Source organism: Phalacrocorax carbo (genome assembly GCF_963921805.1).
Source record: "Phalacrocorax carbo chromosome W unlocalized genomic scaffold, bPhaCar2.1 SUPER_W_unloc_3, whole genome shotgun sequence".
Taxonomy (NCBI): Eukaryota; Metazoa; Chordata; class Aves; order Suliformes; family Phalacrocoracidae; genus Phalacrocorax; species Phalacrocorax carbo.
This window is the reverse complement of record NW_026990254.1, coordinates 545,303-567,695: the sequence shown is the minus strand read 5'-3', so window position 1 is coordinate 567,695 and position 22,393 is coordinate 545,303. Positions and strand designations below refer to the sequence as shown.

The 22,393-nt window shown below is 46.4% G+C and overlaps 1 protein-coding gene across 6 annotated transcripts in view; it reads left to right on the top strand.

Annotated features, from left to right (window-relative positions):
• LOC135310861 (polycomb group RING finger protein 3-like) overlaps nt 1-21,407 on the top strand; it is a 116,034-nt gene extending 94,627 nt beyond the window's left edge. For 5 of the 6 annotated variants that reach the window (XM_064439931.1, XM_064439934.1, XM_064439929.1 and 2 more), the window contains 2 exons: nt 268-348; nt 20,761-21,407. In XM_064439931.1, coding sequence (XP_064296001.1) covers nt 268-348; nt 20,761-20,808 — 129 coding nt within the window. In that variant the 3' untranslated portion in view covers nt 20,809-21,407. The remainder of the gene's footprint in view (nt 1-267; nt 349-20,760) is intronic. The other variant, XM_064439933.1, reaches the window with a different exon arrangement.
• Nucleotides 21,408-22,393: the final 986 nt, after the last annotated feature.

Genomic DNA, 22,393 nt, shown 5'->3' with positions numbered 1-22,393 from the left:
AAAACAGCTATAAAGTGTCTGCAAAAAAAAGCCCTAAACACTGATGTATAAGCAGAGGATAGCCTTTTTAAAGTGTATTTTCAAAGTAGAACGTTTTTTGCTGGGTACTGTGTAAACAATTTTCATAGCATGTCAAAGGACAAAGCTGTCTTTACATGAGAATTGAGTTGTTTCTTTGATCTTTTTATTGGGCCTTTTCTGAAGTGTATTGTTTCAAAGCCATGTTGTTTGTCTCAGTGAATTAATTATTTCTTCTTTTTACATCAGCTGGATATATTATGCAATGAAGAGATTCTTGGCAAGGACCACACACTCAAGTTTGTAGTTGTTACTAGATGGAGATTTAAGGTATGACACAACTGCTTTTCATCAAAATTTTCATGTTCCATGTAAATCATGAGCTGACTAAAGAACAAAGTTCATAAAGCATATATCATGCAGACCTATATGGCAATAACTTCAAAATGGTTAAAATATGTATTTTTATATGTCTAACAAACTATTTTTAAAAATATATATTTTTCTTAATTTAAAACGTGCTACTACAGAAAAGGGGAAGTTGATGGCAGATGTCAATTTGATAGTAATTTAAAATATATAAAGTAGGCTGAAGCCACTGAGAAGAATGTTTTCCTCAGCCATGTCAGTCAGATACAACTAATATTACTCTGTGTAGACTGTGAAACTGGTTACAATGCAGAATAGACAAGTATTCAATATATTCATATTCTGTACTTTGGAAGAGAGAGGCTGAATATACTCATGAAAGGAGGCGGATTAATTAATTTTGCTCCCCACTTCAGTTCAAGAGATTTGTAGCAATATTTAGTAGGCATAAACAAGGCTGGGGAAAGCAGTTGAGTGGTTCTCTGGGTTACTGATGTTAGTTTCTTTAAACAAAACAACACCAACCCCCCCATAATAGAGTCACAGGTTGGAAGGGACCTCAGGGATCATCTAGTCCAACCTTTCTAGGAAGAGCACAGTCTAGACAAGATGGCCCAGCACCCTGTCCAGACAACTCTTGAAAGTGTCCAATGTGGCCAAGTCAACCACTTCCCTGGGGAGATTATTCCAATGGTTGACCATTCTCACGGGTGAAAAATTTCCCTCTCATGTCCAATTGGAATCTCCCCAAGAGCAACTTGTGTCCATTCCCCCTTGTCCACTCCATGTGACTCCTTGTAAAAAGGGAGTCTCCATCTTCTTTGTAGCTACCCCTTAAGTACTGGTACATGGTAATGAGATCCCCTCTAAGCCTCCTTTTCTCAAGGCTGAACAAACCCGGTTCTCCCAGCCTATCCTCATATGGCAGGCTTCCCAGTCCTTTGATCATCTTGGTGGCCCTTCTCTGGACCCCTTCCAGCCTGTCTACATCCTTTTTGTATAGCGGGGACCAGAACTGTACACAGTACTCCAGGTGTGGCCTGACAAGCGCTGAGTAGAGTGGGATGATGACTTCTTTATCTCTGCTGGTGATGCCCTTTTTGATGCAACCCAGCATCCTGTTGGCCTTCTTGGCTGTAGCAGCACACTGTTCGCTCATGTTGAGCTTCCTGTCCACCAGGACCCCCAGGTCCCTTCCCACAGAGCTGCTCTCCAGCCAGGTGGATCCCAGTTTGTGCTGCACTCCCGCATTATGTTTTCCCAGGTGCATGACCTTACACTTGTCCTTGTTGAACTTCATAAGGTTCTTGCTGGCCCACTCTTCCAGCCTATCCAGATCTCCCTGCAGAGCAGCTCTCCCTTCTGGAGTGTCTACTTCCCCACTCAGTTTGGTGTCATCTGCAAACTTCATCAGGCTACACTTGATCCCGTTATCCAGATCACTTATAAAGATGTTGAATAACATTGGGCCCAATATCGATCCCTGGGGGACTCCACTTGTGACAGGTTGCCACTTGGAAAAGGAGCTATTTACCACCACCCTTTGGGTGTGGCCTCTCAGCCAATTCCCCACCCGCTGCACAGACCACTTGTCTAGGCCATAACGCATTAATTTCTCCAGGAGGAGACTGTGGGGGACCGTATCAAAGGCCTTGGAGAAGTCCAGGTAGACAGTGTCCACCGCCCGCTCTCTCCCTGTTGATACCTAAATTAAACTTATGGTATTGTCAATTTTCATTCAGTTTACATAATCACAGAATGTTTCATTAGCTGTATAATCATTATAAGCATAAGCATTTTGATTCTATACTATTTTATGATTATCACAGTTAATAAAACTATCCATTCAAATGCAATTAACCATACAACAGGGTGTCTCAAGGGATATACTAATATTTCCTTAAACCTTATCCATTAAAACTTTTTACCTAATATTTCCCCATAGCATGTGACAATGATGAAATGTTTCTCATTCCTCATATAATTGTTTAGTTAGCCAATATGTTCTCTTTTATTATGAGGAAGATTACATTTACAGTAGATCTTTCCCAATTCTATTAAACATGTACATTTTACGATATCTTGTTAGGTATCCTAATATAATTGTCACCCAATGTAGCCCCAGTACATGAATAGTGACATTCCTGGTCACTACTGAAAAATGATCAAACCAGTTTCATCTAGCTTTCACTGTTGATATTAGTGGCTTGATCTGACCCAAAGTTCTCAGCTAGCCTCGCCCTGCTTTTGCCCTTCTTATCTTCTTGCAGGTTCTTTTATAACTTAGTGATTGTCTCAGATATGTGTCCCAAGGTTATGCAGCTGTGTAGCATCAGAGCTGGACTTTGTATCCTTGGAACACAGGCAAATAAACAGTTGGGGGAGGGGAAAAGGAGAAATAGCAGAGGAGAAATTACATGGAGTTGTTCACATAACCAGTCATCGTGTTCATGTATAGACTTCTACCATTCTCTTTCTTTTTTTTTGCTCTTACAGAAATGCTGGGTTTAGTGATTAAGTTCTGATTATTAGATATAAGTAACCTCCAATACCTGGCATAGATAAGTATCTCACTTCGGTGTTACTTCTATTCTGGTTCAGCCATACTATTTCACTATCCATTATATATTATCCTCTTTCACACCTTGATATATACGTGTGTAACCCACAAGTCTCTCAACCTTTAAGTACTGTTAGTATTGCATTTCCCCCTCTTTCCTTTCTTCTTTGATACCTCTCCCAAATTCCTTCTATATTTACACATTTGCTTAAAAGAAATTACTTCACACATTGTGTAAACATGGCACTTCGGGACATGGTTTAGGAGGTATGGTGGTGTTGGGCTGATCGTTGGACTTGATCTTAGAGCTCTTTTCCAACCTTAACGATTCTATGATTCTGTGATACTGAAATCAACAATTATGTCACTAGGTCTGGCTGCTTCTATTCAAATTGTTTCTTTGAGTATTATCCTGTAAACAAGTAAAACTACCAAGGTTGTAAGGTTATTATAACTTTAGAGCATTTTTCCAAAGATGAACTGTGATCCCCCAGCCAGGGCGGCCCCAAATCCTGAGTTGTAACACTTAAATCTGTTAGAACTCTAAAAGGAGTCTTAATTCAAGTGTCTTAAAATGCTGTTATTACATTGAATAGTCAGACCAAGCTAAGCAAGAAAAAGATGGGTTAGGTCACAGATTAGCTAGCCAGCCATACAAAACTTTATTGTAAGAATGACTGGCGACTCCAGTTAAACAGACAAAAATAAAGCTCCAAACAAGCCAAATATGACACGTGAGGCCTATATTGAATTTGTGGCCTTGTTAGCATCAGCAATGCCATGTTTCCCGGGCTACAAAATCACTTCTATCCCTCTCCTTTGGTAGTCCATGAATCACAGGTTATTGCTCCCTGAGTCCAACAAGGACCCTCCTATGGCTCAAGGCTCCTAATCAGGACTGATCAGAAACCCTTCTTGGAGGCATTCATAGAATCACAGAATGGTAGGGGTTGGCAGAGAACTCTGGAGATCATCTCGTCCAGCACCACTGCTTGAGCAGGTTCACCTAGAGCTGGGGCACAGGACCATGTCCACGAGGGTTTTGAATATTTCCAGGGAAGGAGACATTTGAGTTTCTTGAGAAGCCCTTTGGTCATCCACGCAGGTCTCCTGGCTCCTTTGCTTGACTTTTTCCTCATAGGGGTGCACTGATCTTGTGCTCGGAGGAATTGGTCTTTCAATACTGACCAATTCTCTTGGACCTCCCTACCTTCTAGGGCCCTAGCCCATGGGATTCCTCCAAGCAGGTCTTTGAAGAGGCCAAAGTTGGCCCTCTTGAAGTCCAAGGTTGTAATCCTACTTTTTGCCCTGCTTCTACCATGCAGGATCCTGAACTCCACCATCTCATGGTCACTGCAGCCAAGGCTACCCTCACCTCTCACATCCTCAGCCAGACTGTCTTTGTTAGTATAAGGTCCAGCAGCACATCTCGCCTCATTGGCTCCTCCACCACCTGTGTCAACAAGTTATCCTTGATGGTCTGCAGGAACCTTCTGGAGTGTGCATGCCTCGCCCTGTTGCTTTTCCAGCAAATATCAGGGCGGTTGAAGTCCCCCATGAGGACCAGGGCCTGCGATTGTGAGGCTACTTCCAGCTGTCTGTAGAAGGCCTCATCGACTTCCTCTTCCTGATCAGGTGGCCTGTAGCAAACGCCCACAACAGTGTCACCCATATTTGCCTGCCCTGTTCTTGGCAAATCCATGCAATCAAGGAATAGTTGAGGTTGAAGAAGAACTCCAGAGGTAGTCTAGTCCAACTCCCCTGCTCAAAACAGGGTCAGCTAGACAAGGTTGCCAAGGACCATGTCCAGTCGAGTTTTGAATATCTTCACAGATGGAGACTCCACAACCTCTCTAGGCAACCTGATCCAGTGCAGAGTCACCCTTACATTAAAGATGGGGTTTTTTACATTTAAGTTTAATTTCTTGTATTTCAATTTCTGCCAATTGATCCCTTCTCTGGATACCAGTCAAAAGAGCCTGGCTCCATCTTATTTACTGCCCCCCATCAGCTATTTTTACACATTGATAAGATGTAAGCCTTCTATTCTCCAGGTGAAACAATTCCAGCTCTCGCAGCCTCTTCTCAAATGCCAGACACTCCCAATACCTTAATGAACCCTTTACTGGACTCCCTCCAGTATGTCCATGTCCTTCTTGTGCTGGGGACACAGGACTCCAGATGTGGTCTCTCACCAGTGCTGAGCAGAGGTCAATAACAACCTCCCTCAACCTGCTGGCAACACTTTTCCTAATTCAGCTCAGGATACTGTTTGCCTTGTTTGCTGCAAGGGTGCATTGCTGGCTCATGTTCAACTTGATGTCCAACAGGACTGTGTTGTGGTTTAGCCCCAGTCAGCAACCAAGCACCACGCAGCCGCTCGCTCACCCCCCCCCAATCCAGTGGGATGGGTGAGAGAATTGGAAGGGTAAAACTGAGGAGACTCCTGGGTTGAGATAAAGACAGTTTAATAGGGAAAGCAAAAGCTGCGCACGGAAGCAAAACAAACCAAGGAATTCATTCACCACTTCCCATCGGCAGGCAGGTGTTCAGACATCCCCAGGAAAGCAGGGCTCCATCACATGTAAAGGTTACTTGGGAAGACAAATGCCATCACTCCAAACGTCCCCACCTTCCTTCTTCCCCCAGCTTTATATACCGAGCATGATGTCATATGGTATGGAATAGCCCTTTGGTCAGTTGGGGTTCAGCTGTCCCAGCTGTGTCCCCTCCCAGCTTCTTGTGCACCTGGCAGAGCATGGGAAGATGGAAAAGTCCTTGACTAGTGTAAGCACTACTTAGCAACAACTAAAACACCTCCACATTATCAACACTGTTTCGAGCACAAATCCAAAACATAGCCCCATTCTAGCTACTACGAAGAAATTTAACTCTATCCCAGCTGAAACCAGGACAGCCTCCCAGGTCGTTTTCTGCAAAGCTGCTTTCTAGTCAGTCAGCCCCCAGCCTGTACTGGTGCCTGGGGTTATTCCTCCCCAGGTGCAGGATTTGGCATTTTCCTTTGCTTAACTTTATGAGGTTCCTGTCAGCCCATTTCTGTAGTTTGTGAAAGTCCTCCTAAAGCAACAGCAAAACCATCAAGTGTATCTAACACTCCACCTGGTTTTGTATCATCTGCAAACTTGCTGAGGGTGCACTCTGCCCCATTGCTCAAGTCATTAAGGATGATGTTAAACAGTATTGGCCCCAATATAGAATCATAGAATCATAAAATGGAATGTTGGAAGGGACCTTTAAAGATAATCTAGTCCAACTCCCCTGCCATGGGCAGGGACATCTTTCACTAGATCAGGTTGCTCAAAGCCCCATCCAGCCTGACTGAACACTTCCAATGATGGGGTATCCACAGCTTCTCTGGGCAACCCGTTCCAGTGTCTCACCACCCTCATCATAAATAATTTCTTCCTTATGTCCAGTCAAAACCTACCCTCTTTCAGTTTAGAACAGTTGCCCATTGTCCTGTCACTACAAGCCCTGGTAAAAAGTCCTTCTCCATCTTTCTCAGAAGCCCCCTTGAAGTATTGAAAGGCTGCAATAAGGTCTCCCTGGAGCCATCTCTTTTCCAGGCTGAACAACCCCAACTCTCTCAGCCTTTCTTATTAAGAGAGGTGTTCCAGCCCTCTGACCATTTTTGTGGCCCTCCTCTGGACCCACTTTAACAGGTCCATGTCTTCCTTGTACTGGGGACCCCAGAGCTGGATGCAGTACTCCAGGTGGGGTCTCATGGCACCACAACAAAAATGTGACACCGCTTGTCACTGCTTTCCACTTGGACATTGAGCTGTCAACTGTAACTCTTTGGATGCGGCCATCCAGCCAGTTCCTTATCCAACTAACAGTCCATCCATCAAACCCATATCTCTCCAATTTAGAGGCAAGAATGTTGTGGGGGATGATATCAAAGGCATTACAGAAGTCCAGGTAGATGATGTCCATAGCTCTTGCCTTGCCAACTGATAGTCACTCCATCATAGAGGGCCACTAGTTTAGTCAAGCCCTTTTTCCAGTCACTGGGAACTTTGCCTGACTGACATGAGTTTTCAGAGATCATTGAGTGGCTTGGCAACTACATTAGCCAATTCCCTCAGGACCCTGGCATGCATCTTGTTGGGTCCCATGGACCAGTGTATGTTCAGATACCTCAGGTGGTCTCAAATCTGATCTTCGATGATGGGAGGGACTTCTTTTCCCCAGTCCCTGCTTTTAGATTCAGGGACTTGAGACATGTGGGAAGAGAGGTTACCATTGAAAACCGAGGCAAGAAAAATGTTGAGTACCTCAGTCTTCAACATGTTGGTTGTCACCAGTTCTCCTGTCATATTTACTGGTGGGGGTACATTTTCTTTTATCTTCCTTTTCTGGCCAACTTATCTGTAAAAGCCCTTCTCATTCTTTGCCTCCCTACCCAAATTCAGCTCCAGCTGTACCTTCGCATTCCTCATCCAATCCCTATGTATCTGAGCAGCATCCCTACATTCTTCCCAGGATATGTGTCCCTCGTTCCACTGCCTATGCATTTCCTTCTTACACTTCATCTGACAGTAGCCTACCATCATTCTCCAGGATTTTTATCAGCCTTTTTAACAGGCCATAATGGAGAATTTTATTGTTAGGCCCACGTTGTGGTTTAGCTGGCAACTCAGCCCCACACAGCCACTCGCTCACTCCCCCACCGGTGGGACGGGGGAGAGAATCGTAAGGGTAAAGCTCACAGGTTGAGATAAGAACAGTTTAATATTTAAAATAAAACAAAAACAACAAAAATGCAATGGAAAGGAAAACAATGAGAGGCGCAAAACCCGGGGTGGGGGGAAAGGGGAATGAACCACCAAAACAAACCGCACGTGATGCAGCCGCTCACCACCGGCTGACCCGACACCGCCAGTCCCCGAGCCCCAACAACCCCTGCGCGCCAACTGCAACCGTTAATATACTGGTCATGGCGTCACATGGTATGGAATGAACATCCCATTGGCCAGTCGGGGTCAGCTGTCTTGGCTGTGGCCCCGCCCCTCCCGGCCTCTTGCCCATGTGGGAGAGCATGGGAAGCTGGAAAGGTCCCTGACTATTACAGGCACTACAGTGAACAGAATTAACCCTTTCGCAGCCAAAACCAGCACAGCCCCTGAGGGCACTAATAGGTCTTAATGGCCCTGCCCAGCCTTACTTGGGGCCTCCACACCCTCTGCCCAGGAGCCCCAGTTCAGCTCAGACCTGGGCCTTCAGTCCCTGCTTGAGCTATGTCATAGTAGTACTAGACTCCAGCTCAGTCACAGTTGTGCTTGGCCATAGACCCCACTGATCTGGACCCTGACCTGCAGACTGATTTTCTAGTCTGACCATGGCCTTACCTCGTCACTGTGGACCTACTTGGCGATCTCTGTCTGACCCTGGTTACTCTCATCAGACCTGATCCTGACACTAATCTGCAGATTATCTTCCTGGCTTTATCTTGGACTTGCCTCATCACCATGAACTTGCCTGATGATCTGGACTCTTAGTTGAACCTGTTTACCATCCCTGGGTCTACCCTGCTCACCTTGCTCAGGTACTGTTAGGGCTCTGGCCAGCAAGGCCCCTGCCCTGTTGGCCTTGTTATCGCATTTGGCTCCTCATCCCTTAGGGTGGAGATGGCCCTCACTGCTCCCTGACATATGTGGGTTTATAATTTCCCACAAAACACCTTGTTCTAGATACTCCTTAATGATTTCTCCCAGAGCTGCCCTAGCTTTTTAAGATATGGATATTGTATAATGGGATGAACTGAGGGTCCCGCTGTTTCAACTTGGTCATTTCTTTTTTCCACACTGTAGGATTTTTTCTGCCATACTCCTGGGACCTGTTGCTGCCAGAATTCTTTATTTATTTCACTTAAAGTTTGTACTTGTTCTCTTGAATCTTTATACCAGCCTTTCCCTGCTTCCTATATTCCTTTATATTTCTACAAAATATCACTATAAAAATTAAGATTCCATGTTCCATTATCCAGTCAATTCCTAAAATAAGAGGTTCTTTGCTATTATTTACAACCTCATACTTGATATCAGCAGCTCACTGCCCTATTATTAGATTCATAATATAATATTTAGGGCCTTTTCCTTCCTTCCTGTTGAAAGAGGCTGCCTTCATATTTTCTTGTTGAATAGATTATTTAAGAAAAGTTTTAGACAAACTGATTCATGCTCCTGTGTCTAGGAAAACACCATTTTTTTTTTCTCTACTTCATACAAAATACTGGGGGTCGTGTCCATCCCCCCCAGGATCCCAATGTATTTGGCACACAAGCATCCATTTGTATGGGTAGTCCTGGGCCCAAAGCAGACTTCCCTATTGTTGGTTTTCATCAATGAGGGTAGGGCAGTGGAGCTTGAGTACTGAGGTATACTGCTTCTACTGCTCTTCTTTTCAGCCTTTGTATCACTCTTTTTAGCTTATCCCATGTTTTCTTCCTAATCCATTTTGCCATATATTCTCCTGAATCCTTTAACACTTTCCACAGCCTTACACAGATTTGGTCCATTTCTTCTGATTTACTAACCTTATTGTCACTGTTTCCTGCACCTATTTCTCTTATCCTTATTCCTCTGCAACCTCCTCTCTATTGTCCATCTTCACCATTACTTTAAGTCCCTGGTTTCTCTTGATCTAGCTAAGAAATTTTTCCCTTTTCTCCTGAACTAGTCCCTAATACTTCATAACACACTGTGTTATCTCTACCCATTGATTCCAGGTAGATTCCCCTGCGTTTTACTGCATGGGCAGTTGTGAATAGCAGGGGTGCATTTGGGCAACTAATTCTCATAAAAATTTTGGGTTGAGATAAAGACAGTTTAATGGGTAAAGCAAAGCTGTGTATGCAAGCAGAGCAAAACAAGGAATTCATTTGCTACTTCCCATCAGCAGGCAGCTGTTTAGCCATTTCCAGGAAAGCAGGGCTCCCTCATGCATAATGGTCCAAACATTCCCTCCTTCCTCCTTATTTCCCACAGCTTTTATTGAATCCCCTCCCAATTTCTTGTGTACCTCCAGCCTACCTGCCAATGGGGCAGTGTGAGAGACAGGCAGCCTCGATGATGAACAGCTAGTACTGTTCAGCAATAACTAAAGCACGGGCGTGTTATCAACACTGTTTTGGTCACAAATCCAAAACATAGCACCTTAAGAGCTGCTATGAAGAAAACTAACTCCATCCACTAGATAAGTGATTGTACTGTGTGAATAATTAACATAATTCACTTGTGCACATGTGCTTGTAATTGTTGGACTGGAGCAACAGTAGGGAAGCCAACCCCATCTGTCTACTAAGAAGTAGAGGGTCATACTGACATGCTAGTAGCTTTCAGGTAGGTGTTCATAAAGTCCTTCAGTAGTCCCTTGTCTATTCAGGGGCATATATAATCCTATAGTTTTCATCTACATATAGCAGCCGCCACTTTCTTGGATGTGGTCTGAGTTGTGCAACCCATTATTAGTGCCAGTGTTTGCTCATGGCCTTGGCCTTAAGCAGACCCTTGGTGTTCTGCGTTTATCAGGTCTTGTGGGTTCAACAGGACTGCTAGTTTCAGGAGCTTATTGGTTCTTGGGAGACTTTTACACACTATCTTCATGAAGTTCATGAAGAGCCTCATGAAGTTCAACAAGGGGAAGGGCAAAGTCCTGCACCTGGGGAAGAACAACCCCATGCACCAATATATGCTTGGGGCCACCCAGCTGGAAAGCAGCTTGGCAGAAATGTATATATAGCATTGCTATCAGCTGGAAAGACATGATCCCTCCCCTCTACTCAGCAGTACTCCAGGTGGGGTCTCATGAGAGCAGAGGGGGAGGATGACCGCCCTTGACCTGCTGTCCACGTTTCTTTTGATGCAGCCCAGGATATGATTAGCTTTCTGGGCTGCAAGCACACGTTGTTGGCTCCCGTCCAATTTTTCATCCACCAGTATATCCCTGAGTCCTCCTCCACAGGGCTGCTCTCAATCCATTCATCCCCCAGTATGTACTGGTATTGGGGATTGCCCCAGCCCAGGCATGGGACCCTGCACTTGGCCTTGTTGAACTTCATGAGGTTCACAGGGGCCCACTGCTCAAGCCTGTCAAGGTTCCTCTGGATGGCAGTCCTTCCCTCTAGCATATCAACTGCACCACTCAGCTTGGCGTCTGCAAACTTGCTGAGGGTGCGCTCAATCCTACTGTCTATGTTGTTGATGAAGATATTAAATAGCATTGGTCCCAGTATGGGTCCTTGAGGGACACCACTTATCACTGCTTTCCACTTGGACATTGTTCCATTGAGTTTGTTCAGTTTACTGGCTGTGCTTCTGTTGATACACCCCAATATCCTGTTAGGCTTCATCACTGCCAGAGCACACTGCTGACTCATGTTCAACTTGCTTTCAACCAGGACCCCCGGGTCCTTTTCAGTAGACCTGCTACCCAGCTTGTAATATCTTGTGACTTTGCCGTTGATCTTGAATTTAATGAGATTCTTGTCACCTCATCCTTCTAGCCTGTCGAGGTCCCTCTGAATGGCAGCCCCATCCTCAAGTGTGTCAGCTGCACTCCCTCAGTTTGGAGTCATCCACAAGCTTGATGGATAGTGGATTCTGTCTCCTCCTCCAGGTCACTGATAAAGACATTCAACAGCACAGGTCCCAGGATAGACCCATGCAATGCTCCACATGTCACTGGCCTCTGTGTAGGGTACAACCCATTAACCGCTCCCCTCTGAGCCTCACAATCCACCTGGGCCTTCACTCATCAGGTAGTCCACCCATCCAGATCATAATGTTCCAATTTGGATACAAGGATGCTGTCGTGGTTTAGCCAGCAGCTCAGCCCCACACAGTCGCTCGCTCACTCCCCCACCGGTAGATGGGGAAGAGAATCAGAAGGGTAACGCTCGTGGGTTGGGATAAGAACAGTTTAATAATTAAAATTAAAAGAAACAACAACAGAAATGCAATGTAAAGGAGAACAACGAGAGGCGCAAAGCCCCGGGGGAGGGGGGAAGGGAGGGGAGAGGGGGAACGAAGCGCCGGAACAAACCGCACGTGACGCAGCCGCTCACCGACCGCCGACCCGACGCCGCGCCGCTCCCGAGCCGCGAACTGCCCCCCCTCAATATACTGGTCATGGTGTCACATGGTATGGAATGAACCTGCCATTGGCCAGTCGGGGTCAGCCGCCCCCACCATGGCCCTGCCCCTCCCAGCCCCCCCCACCCGCCACGTGGCAGAGCGTGGGAAGCTGGAAAGGTAGCTGACCCCCACAGTGAGGAGAATTAACCCCTTCTCAGCCAAAACCAGCACATTCTCCACCCCTTATTCCATACCATTTACACCATGCCCAGGTCCCATACCATCCGATACAACCTTACCAACCACCACCCCTCCCCTTCCCATCCTTTAACATAATACACAGACATCATTCCCTTAGTTCATGGACCTTCCCTGTAAAATGTCCATTAAAATGTCCAGTGAGTTCACCCAGTCCATGACTCTGGGCTCCATCTGTCGTATCAGTCTTTCAGGGCGGGAGAGATGGTGTGTGTCGTTGGGTTGCTGCATACCGAGTCAGTCATCGTTCCATCACTGCTGCACGGCTTGTTTCATAGTTTATCTTCCATGGGTTGGGAGGCTCGTACTCTGATATCATTGATACAACACAGAGGTGACACACAATATTATATAGCAGTTCACATTGTGCCATTCAGTTCATTGACTGTTTTCGCCCCAAATCAAATCCCCTTGAGGCACACATCGGATTTCTCCATCCTCCCGCATCACCCACCAAATGCACCCAGGTCCTCGAGCAAAAGCAATCCCACAAAAGGGTTTGCCTTTGCCGGAGGCAGGAAGAACCCAGACTGTTTTGCCCAGCATACTTTTTGTGTGCACTACAGGGACTCTATCCCCTTCCACAGTATGTAGGATTTCTGACTGGGCAGGGCCAGCTCGGTTGGCAGATCCTCTCGTGTTGACTAACCACGTGGCTTTTGCTAAATGTGTATCCCAGTGCTTGAATGTTCCACCCTCCATTGCTCTCAGTGTAGACTTTAACAGTCCATTGTACCGTTCAATTTTCCCAGAGGCTGGTGCGTGATAGGGGATGTGATACACCCACTCAATGCTGTGCTCTTTGGCCCAGGTGTCTATGAAATTATTTCGGAAATGAGTCCCATTGTCTGACTCAATTCTCTCTGGGGTGCCATGTCGCCACAGTACTTGTTTTTCAAGACCCAGGATAGTGTTGCCGGCAGTGGCGTGGGGGACGGGATATGTTTCCAGCCAGCCGGTCGTTGTTTCTACCATTGTAAGCACATGGCGCTTGCCTTGACGGGTTTGTGGGAGTGTGATATAGTCAATTTGCCAGGCCTCCCCATATTTATATTTCAGCCATCGTCCCCCATACCACAGAGGCTTTACCCGCTTTGCTTGCTTGATTGCAGCGCATGTGTCACATTCGTGGATAGCCTGTGCAATAGCATCGATGGTCAAGTCCACCCCTCGATCACGAGCCCACCTGTATGTTGCATCTCTCCCTTGATGGCCTGAGGTGTCATGGGCCCACCGAGCTAGAAATAGTTCACCCTTATGTTGCCAGTCCAGATCCACCTCAGCCACTTCAATCCTGGCAGCCTGATCTACCTGCTGGTTGTTCCGATGTTCTTCAGTGGCCCGACTCTTGGGGACGTGAGCATCCACATGACGTACCTTTACAACCAGGTTCTCTACCCGGGCAGCAATATCTTGCCACAATGTGACAGCCCAGATGGGTTTGCCTCTGCGCTGCCAGTTGCTTTGCTTCCACTGCTGCAGCCAGCCCCACAGGGCGTTTGCCACCATCCAGGAGTCAGTATAGAGATAGAGCACTGGCCACTTTTCCCGTTCAGCAATGTCTAAGGCCAGCTGGATGGCCTTTACCTCTGCAGACTGGCTCGATTCACCTTCTCCTCCAGCAGTTTCTGTGACTTGCCGTATAAAACTCCAAACAGCAGCCTTCCATCTCCGGTGCTTTCCCACAAGGCGAGAGGACCCATCAGTAAACAGGGCATATTGCTTTTCATCGTCTGGCAGTTTGTTATAGAGTGGGGCTTCTTCAGCACGTGTCACCTCCTCCTCTGGTGATAATCCAAAATCTTTGCCTTCTGGCCAGTCCATAATCACTTCCAAGATTCCTGGGCGACTGGGGTTTCCTACTCGAGCCCGCTGGGTGATCAGTGCAACCCATTTACTCCACGTAGCATCAGTTGCATGGTGTGTAGAGGGGACGTTTCCTTTGAACATCCAGCCCAGCACTGGCAGTCAGGGTGCCAGGAGCAACTGTGCCTCAGTACCAACCACTTCTGAAGCAGCTCGAACCCCTTCATATGCTGCCAATATCTCTTTTTCAGTTGGAGTATAGTGGGCTTCGGACCCTCTGTATCACCGACTCCAAAACCCTAGGGGTCGACCTCGGGTCTCCCCCTGTGCTTTCTGCCAGAGGCTCCAGGTAGGGCCATTCTCCCCGGCTGCAGTGTAGAGCACATTTTTTACATCTTGTCCTGCCTGGACTGGCCCAAGGGCTACTGCATGAACTATTTCTCGTTTAGTCTGTTCAAAGGCTTGTTGTTGCTCAGGGCGCCATTTGAAATCATTCATTTTCTGGGTCACTTGATAGAGAGGGCTTACAATCATACTGTAATTTGGAATATGCATTCTCCAAAAACCCACAATGCCCAAGAAAGCTTGTGTTTCCTTTTTGCTAGTTGGTGGAGACATGGCTGCTATTTTGTTGATCACATCCATTGGAATCTGACGACGACCATCTTGCCATTTGATTCCTAATAACTGGATTCTCGTGCGGGTCCCTTCACCTTACTTAGTTTTATGGCAAAACCAGCTTTCAGAAGGATTTGGACTATTTTCTCTTCTTTCTCAAAAACTTCTTCCGCTGTGTTGCCCCACACAATGATGTCATCAATGTACTGAAGGTGTTCTGGAGCTTCTCCTTGTTCCAGTACAGTCTGAATCAGTCCATGGCAAATGGTAGGACTGTGTTTCCACCCCTGGGGCAGTCGATTCCAGGTGTACTGGACGCCCCTCCATGTGAAAGCAAACTGTGGCCTGCATTCTGCTGCCAGAGGGATTGAGAAGAATGCATTAGCAATATCAGTTGTGGCATACCCCTTGTCTGCCTTTGACTCCAGTTCGTATTGAAGTTCTAGCGTGTCTGGCACAGCAGCACTCAATGGTGGAGTGACTTCGATCAGGCCACGATAGTCTACTGTTAGTCTCCACTCTCCATTAGACTTCCGCACTGGCCATATGGGACTGTTAAAGGGTGAGTGGGTCTTACTGATGATTCCTTGGCTCCTCAGTTGGTGAATGGGCTCATGGATGGGGATCAGAGAGTCTCTGTTGGTGCGATATTGCTGCCGGTGCACTGTTGTGGTGGCGATTGGCACCTGTTGTTCTTTGACCTTCAGCAACCCCACAACAGAAGGGTCCTTCGAGAGGCCAGGCAAGGTAGACAGCTGTTTAGTTTCCTCCGCCTCCAAGGCAGCGACACCAAAAGCCCACTTGTAGCCTTTTGGGTCCTTGAAATACCCTCTCCTGAGGTAGTCTATGCCAAGGATGCACGGAGCCTCTGGGCCAGTCACAATGGGATGCTTCTGCCACTCATTCCCGGTTAGGCTCACTTCGGCCTCCAATACAGTTAGCTCTTGGGATCCCCCTGTCACTCCAGCAATGCTAATGGGTTCTGCCCCTATATAGTTTGATGGCATTAAGGTGCACTGTGCGCCGGCGTCCACTAAAGCTTTATACTCCTGTGGGTCGGACGTGCCAGGCCATCGGATCCACACAGTCCAGTAAGCCCGGTTATCCCTTTCCTCCACCTGGCTGGAGGCAGGGCCCCTCTAGTCCTGATCATGGCAGTCACAACTCACTTCCTGTAAATGTGAATCAGGAGTCCCTCTATTACACTTAGAAATAAAATCAGCGCTTCTACTCCTCTGTCTGGGGACTTGCTCACTGGAAACTGGAGCAGCAGCTTTCCTGGAAGAGCCTCCCTGAGTGACTCTTCTTCCTTGCAGTTCATGCACTCGTGCCTGTAGGGTCGAGGTAGGCTTGCCATCCCACCTCATCATGTCCTCTCCATGGTCACGCAGGTAGAACCATAGGGTGGCCCGTGGTGTGTATCCCCTTCTTTGAGTCAAAGGATGCTTATTCCGAACAGCTGAGACACTACTCTGTCGAGGTGGGGAGTAGGACATATCTTCTTTGAGTTGCTGGACCTCTTGGGATAGTTTCTCCACAGCAGAGACGAGCAAGGAAGAGATATTTGTTTCGTAATCCCGGAGTCTATCAATCACCTCCACCACCGTTGGTGTCTCGTCATCTTTCCAGGACATTACTGCCAACGAGTTTGCATGCGAAGATGGTGCGCTCCGTACAAACTTCCGCCGCATGGGTCGTGTGCACTCGGCTTCATCTGGATCTTTGGATGACCGTTGATCGTCCTGGTCACCATAAATCACCTCAAGCACAGCTAATTCCCTTAGATACTGGATGCCTTTCTCCATAGTTGTCCATTTTCCTGGGCGATATGTAACATCTTCTTTAAAGGGATACCTTTCCTTCACTCCAGACAGGAGTCGCCTCCAGAGGCTGAGGGCTTGTGTTCTTTTTCCAGTTGCTTTGTCAATGCCCCCTTCCCCAGAAAGGGATCCCAGTTGTTTGGCTTCTTTTCCCTCTAGTTCCAGGCTACTGGCCCCATTATCCCAGCATGAGAGCAGCCAGGAGACAATGTGTTCACCTGAACGACGGCTATAATCTTTTTCCATATCTCGCAACTCGCTTAAGGACAGGGATCAGGTGGTCTCTATTTCATTTATGACTTCTTCCTCCTCTCCTCGTGATGGCCCTGCTTCTTCATCATCTCGTTCTAAAAGAGTTGATGTCCGCTTCCAATATTTCGTCTTGTGTATGGGGGCAACTGATACTGGTACGGGTTTATTTTCTGAGCCATCTCCAGTACCTGTCGTGGGGGTTTGAGTGGCTGCAGTGCCTGTCGTCAGGGCTGGAGTGTCTACAGTGCCAGTCACTTTGCATTTCAATCCAGAGACCTTCTCTTCCCCTTGGGGGCACTGAATACTGTTGAGCAGGGCTCGGTATGCATGGGCCAGGCCCCAGCACGTTGCAGTGATCTGTGTCTCTCTGGAGTTCCCAGCGTAACAACATACTTTCTCCAAATAGTCTACTAGGTTTTTAGGATTCTGCACTTGTTCGGGTGTGAAACTCCAAAACACTGGGGGTGCCCACTCCCCTAGGTATTTGCCCATGCTATCCCAAATGCCCTGCCACTCGTAACTATCAAGCCTCGGGGCAGATTTCTCGGTGATATTCTGAAGCTGCTTAGTCAAAACCAAAACAGCATGCCCAAAAACTAACAATAAGTGCACCTTAACCACCCAAGGATGTTCAAGATACAACAATGTTGTTGTAATAGAGGCACAGACATCATAGAACAAAGTTGCAAAGATACCATTCTGTATTTCCTCCATATAAAATCTCTCCGAGGAGAAGGTATAATTGCTAATTGCCTCAACAAGGTGGTATCCAAAGTACAGTAACGGTTTCAGCAAAAACCCCAAATACCAGATAAAGCTGAAAAACAGTGTTTGTATAACAAATCTTGTAGGCAAAACGTTACTAATCACAGCAGAACACAGCAGACTAAACAAACCAACACCAATCTTTAACACCAACTGCAAAAAGGACAACATGGTTCTGTGACCAGCAGCTGTTATTATCTCCAACCCTTGAGCCCCACGTTGGGCGCCAAAAAGACTGTCGTGGTTTAGCCGGCAGCTCAGCCCCACAGAGTCACTCGCTCACTCCCCCACCGGTAGATGGGGGAGAGAATCAGAAGGGTAACACTCGTGGGTTGGGATAAGAACAGTTTAATAATTAAAATTAAAAGAAACAACAACAGAAATGCAATGTAAAGGAGAACAACGAGAGGCGCAAAGCCCCGGGGGAGGGGGGAAGGGAGGGGAGAGGGGGAACGAAGCGCCGGAACAAACCGCACGCGACGCAGCCGCTCACCGACTGCTGACCCGACGCCGCGCCGCTCCCGAGCCGCGAACTGCCCCCCCTCAATATACTGGTCAAGGTGTCACATGGTACGGAATGTACCTGCCATTGGCCAGTCGGGGTCAGCCGCCCCCACCATGGCCCTGCCCCTCCCAGCCCCCCCCCCCCCCGCCACGTGGCAGAGCGCGGGAAGCTGGAAAGGTAGCCGACCCCCACAGTGAGGAGAATTAGCCCCTTCTCAGCCAAAACCAGCACAGATGCTGTGCAAGATGGTGCTGAAAGCATTGCTTAAGTCAAGGTTGACAACATCCACCGTTCTCTTCTCATCCATCATGATCTAGTCATTTCATTAAAGAAGGCAATCAAGTTGGTCAAGCGTGATTTTTTTTTTCCCCTTGGTGACTGAGAATAGCCAGCATGGATTTACCTTTGCCTTTATGTGCCCAGAAATGGCCTCCAAGAGGACTCACTTCATGACTTTCCCTGGGATCACCAAAGTGAGGCTGACTGGCCTCTAGTTCCCTAGATAGTCCTTCTTGCCCTTTTTGAAGATGGGTACAACATTTCTCCAGTCATTGGCTACCTTCCCTGATCTCTGTGATCTTTCAGTGGTGATAGTGTGGCCTTGCAATGACATCAGGAACTTCTCGTGGCACCCTTGGATGCATCCCATCTAGTCTCATGGACTAGTATGGGCTGAGATTTCTCAATAGATCCCTAACTCGATCCTCCTCTGCTACTGGCTGTTTGTCTTCGCCCTGAGCCCTGTCTCTAGGCACAAAAAGGCCTGGGAGACCTTGTTGGTGAAAACCAAGGCAAAGGCGGCACCGAGTACCTCAACTTTATCTGCAGTCACTTAATTGTCCACCCCATGCAGCAGTGGGCTCATATTTTCCTTGCTTATTCTTTTATTGATAATGTAGCAGTAGAAGTTCTTCTTGTTGCCCTTGATGTCCCTTGCCAGTTTCAGCTCCAGCTGAGCTTTGGCTTTCCCCAAACCATCCCTGTATACCCAGGCAATGTTTCTATATTCTTCTGTAGCCTGTCCTCACTTCCACCTCCTGTATATGTCCTTTTTCTCATGAGCACCCTGTTTAGCCAAGATGGTCCCCTGCTACATCTACTAATTTTTCTGAGTATTGGCATGGACTGTTCTTGTGCTTGGAGGACGTTGTCCTTAAAGACTTGTCATCTCTTGAGCTCCTTTGCCCTTCAGAGCTGCCTCTCATGGGATCCCACTTACCAGCTTCCTGAAAAAGCAAATTTCTGCTCTACTGAAGCCTGGGATCTGTACTCTGCTACTTGATCCCCTCTCTCCCTTCAGGATCTTGAACTTCACTATTCCATGGTTGCTACAACCAAGGCTGCCATTGATTATCATGTCCCCAGAAAGTTCTTCCTTTTTGGTGAGTAGTAGATCCAGCTGTATGTCACCTATGGTTGGCCCATCTAGCATCTGCGTTAAAATTCATAACACCTTTCAGAAACCTGGATTGCTTTCTTACTAATTACACCTTTTGCTTTTGTGTTTAAACTCACTATTCCACTGCAGCAATCTCTGGTTTTACAACCTATTTGGCTCTTATTGAAATGTAAGAATGTGCATTCAACAGTACTTGTGTTTCAGGAGTCCTCCCTCCCCCTTTAAGGGCTTCCCTCCGCTCTACTCAGTACTGGTGAGGCCACACCTGGAGTCCTGTGTCCAGTTCTGGGCTCCCCAGTACAAGAGAGACATGAACACACTGGAGAGAGTCCAGTGAAGGGCCATGAAGATGATTAAGTGACTAGAGTATCTCTCCTATGAGGAAAGGCTGAGACACCTGGGATTGTTCAGCCTAGAGAAGAGAAAGCTTGGGGGGGATCTCATCAACATATATAAATACCTGAAGGGAGGGTGCCAAGAGGACAGAGTCAGGCTCTCTTCAGTGATGCCCAATGACAGGACAAGAGGCAATGGGCACAAGCTGAAACACAGGAAATTCCGTCTGAACATCAGGAAACACTTTTTTACTGTGAGGGTGACTGAGCACTGGCACAGATTGCCCAGGGATGTTGTGGAGTCTCCCTCCTTGGAGATAGTCAAAAGCCATCTTGGATACAGTCCTGGGCAGCTGGCTCTAGGTGACTGTGCCTGAGCAGGGGGGTTGGACCAGATGAGCTTCCAACCTCAATCATTCTGTGATCCTCATCATGTACTTTTCCTCTCTTTGTCCTGCTCTTTTCAGGTAACTATTGCTCCATGCACACACATAAGTACCTAAAGAGCAAATTCACACAAATTCATGCAGAAGAGGCTTTTATCACTATTCTTTATGTTGTGTAAACTGGAATTGTAGAACTCTGTAATGCAGGATGTTGTAGGTGTTAAAAGTTTACATAGCTTTAGAAAAGCAATGGGTAAATTCACAGAATTCCTGAATTGTTTGAGATTGGGGGAGCATTCTGGAGACTATTGCTATTTACTTGCCCTGTTATTATGCCATTATGGCCTGTGTTAGTTAGCTACTCTTAGGATGACTAATTACTGAGACAAAAGTAGAAGGATTCTTTTGGTGGGGGGCTCTGTAGGTGGGGTATCTTGGTGAAATTTTGGAATATAGCTACCCTGATAGTCTCTCTAAGATTTCATTTATGAAGCAGATAAATTTTATTTATAAAGTATATTCATTCATTTTGGTTTTGCCCCTTAACCTGTCTGATGATTCTGTCTTGCAGAAAGCACCTCTACTGCTACATTACAGACCCAAAATGGACTTGCTGTAGGAGAACTTTATTGTCCTTCTGGACAGTTTTTTTTCAGAGACTGTCATCTGGCACCTTAGTGCAGCACTTAACTCTCATGTGACACAAACCAGCAGAATCGTTTTGGAAGACTGTAGTGCTTCTACAGCAGACTGTTCTTCTGAATATTTCTAGGGATGTGTTGCATGGATTTTTGGACAAAAAAAAATAAATTATTTTTGTACAAATGAAATAAATCACAACTCAGCAGGATTCTACCAGCACTGAGTTTACAGGTAGTAAAAACACGTCACAGTTCCATGGAGCTCAGCCTGATTCTTCTGTTTGTAGTTACACAAAAATAAGTTAAAATGGTGTGGGAGAGATTTAAAATGTTGCTTTTAACACCAAATTACTACATTTACTTAAAAAATAAGTAATAAGTAATAAGTTTTGTCTTTAAACTTTACAACTTGTTTCAGTATGTTTTTCTGAGGTGTTCTTATTTTACATAGTATGCCCAATTATGTCAGCTTTATTCAAGCCATTCTATAGAGCATTGAAAATACCTAATGATGCAGTGTCTGGCGATATTTATTATGCGGCATTAAAAACTCCCTAAAAGCCTGGAGATACAATTATTTCATTAGTTTTGCACAATGTTTGTTCTTTATTTTGTATTTCAATAATGTTTCAATAACCTCTCCTTTGCATGTTGAATTGAAATGAGTTCACTTGATTTTTTAAAATATGCCTTAATATTTTGCCATGGCATAAATTACATCCAATCATAACAAATACTCATACGTCCTGAACTTGTGAAATTGTTTTAAAGCAAATATGTCATATAATTGGGGCTTGCAAAAAACAAATTTTACTTTAGGGAGTATTTGCTATTTCATTAGCTGTTAAAACTATGGCTGTTGGGTACCTTTTGTTGATCATAGAATCATAGAATTGTTAAGATTGGAAAAGACCCTTAAGATCATCGAGTCCGACCACTAACCTATCACTGCCAAGTCCACCACTAAACCATATCCTCAAGCACCACATCTACCCTTCTTTTCAATACCTCCAGGGATGGAGAGTCCACCACCTCCCTGGGCGGCCTGTTCCAATGCCTGACAACCCTTTTGGTGAAGAAGTTTTTCCTAATATCCAACCTAAACTTCCCCTGGCACAGCTTGAGGCCATTTCCTCTCATCCTATCACTTGTTACTAGGGAGAAGAGACCGACCCCCGCCTTACTACAACCTCCTTTCAGGTAGTTGTAGAGAGCGATAAGGTCTCCCCTCAGCCTCCTCTTCTCCAGACTAAACCACCCCAATTCCCTCAGCCGCTTCTCATAAGACTTGTTCTCTAGACCCTTCACCAACTTCATTGCCCTTCTCTGGACACGCTCCAGCACCTCGATGTCCTTCTTGTAGTGAGGGGCCCAAAACTGCACACAGTACTCGAGGTGCGGCCTCACCAGTGCCGAGTACGGGGCACTATCACCTCCCTGCTCCTTCTGGCCGCACTATTCCTGATTACAAGCCAGGATGCAGTTTCCATTTTACTAGCTAAAAATTCTTCAGTTAACTGCAAACCAATTCTGTGTTTCTTTTACTGTTTTCTATATGAAACC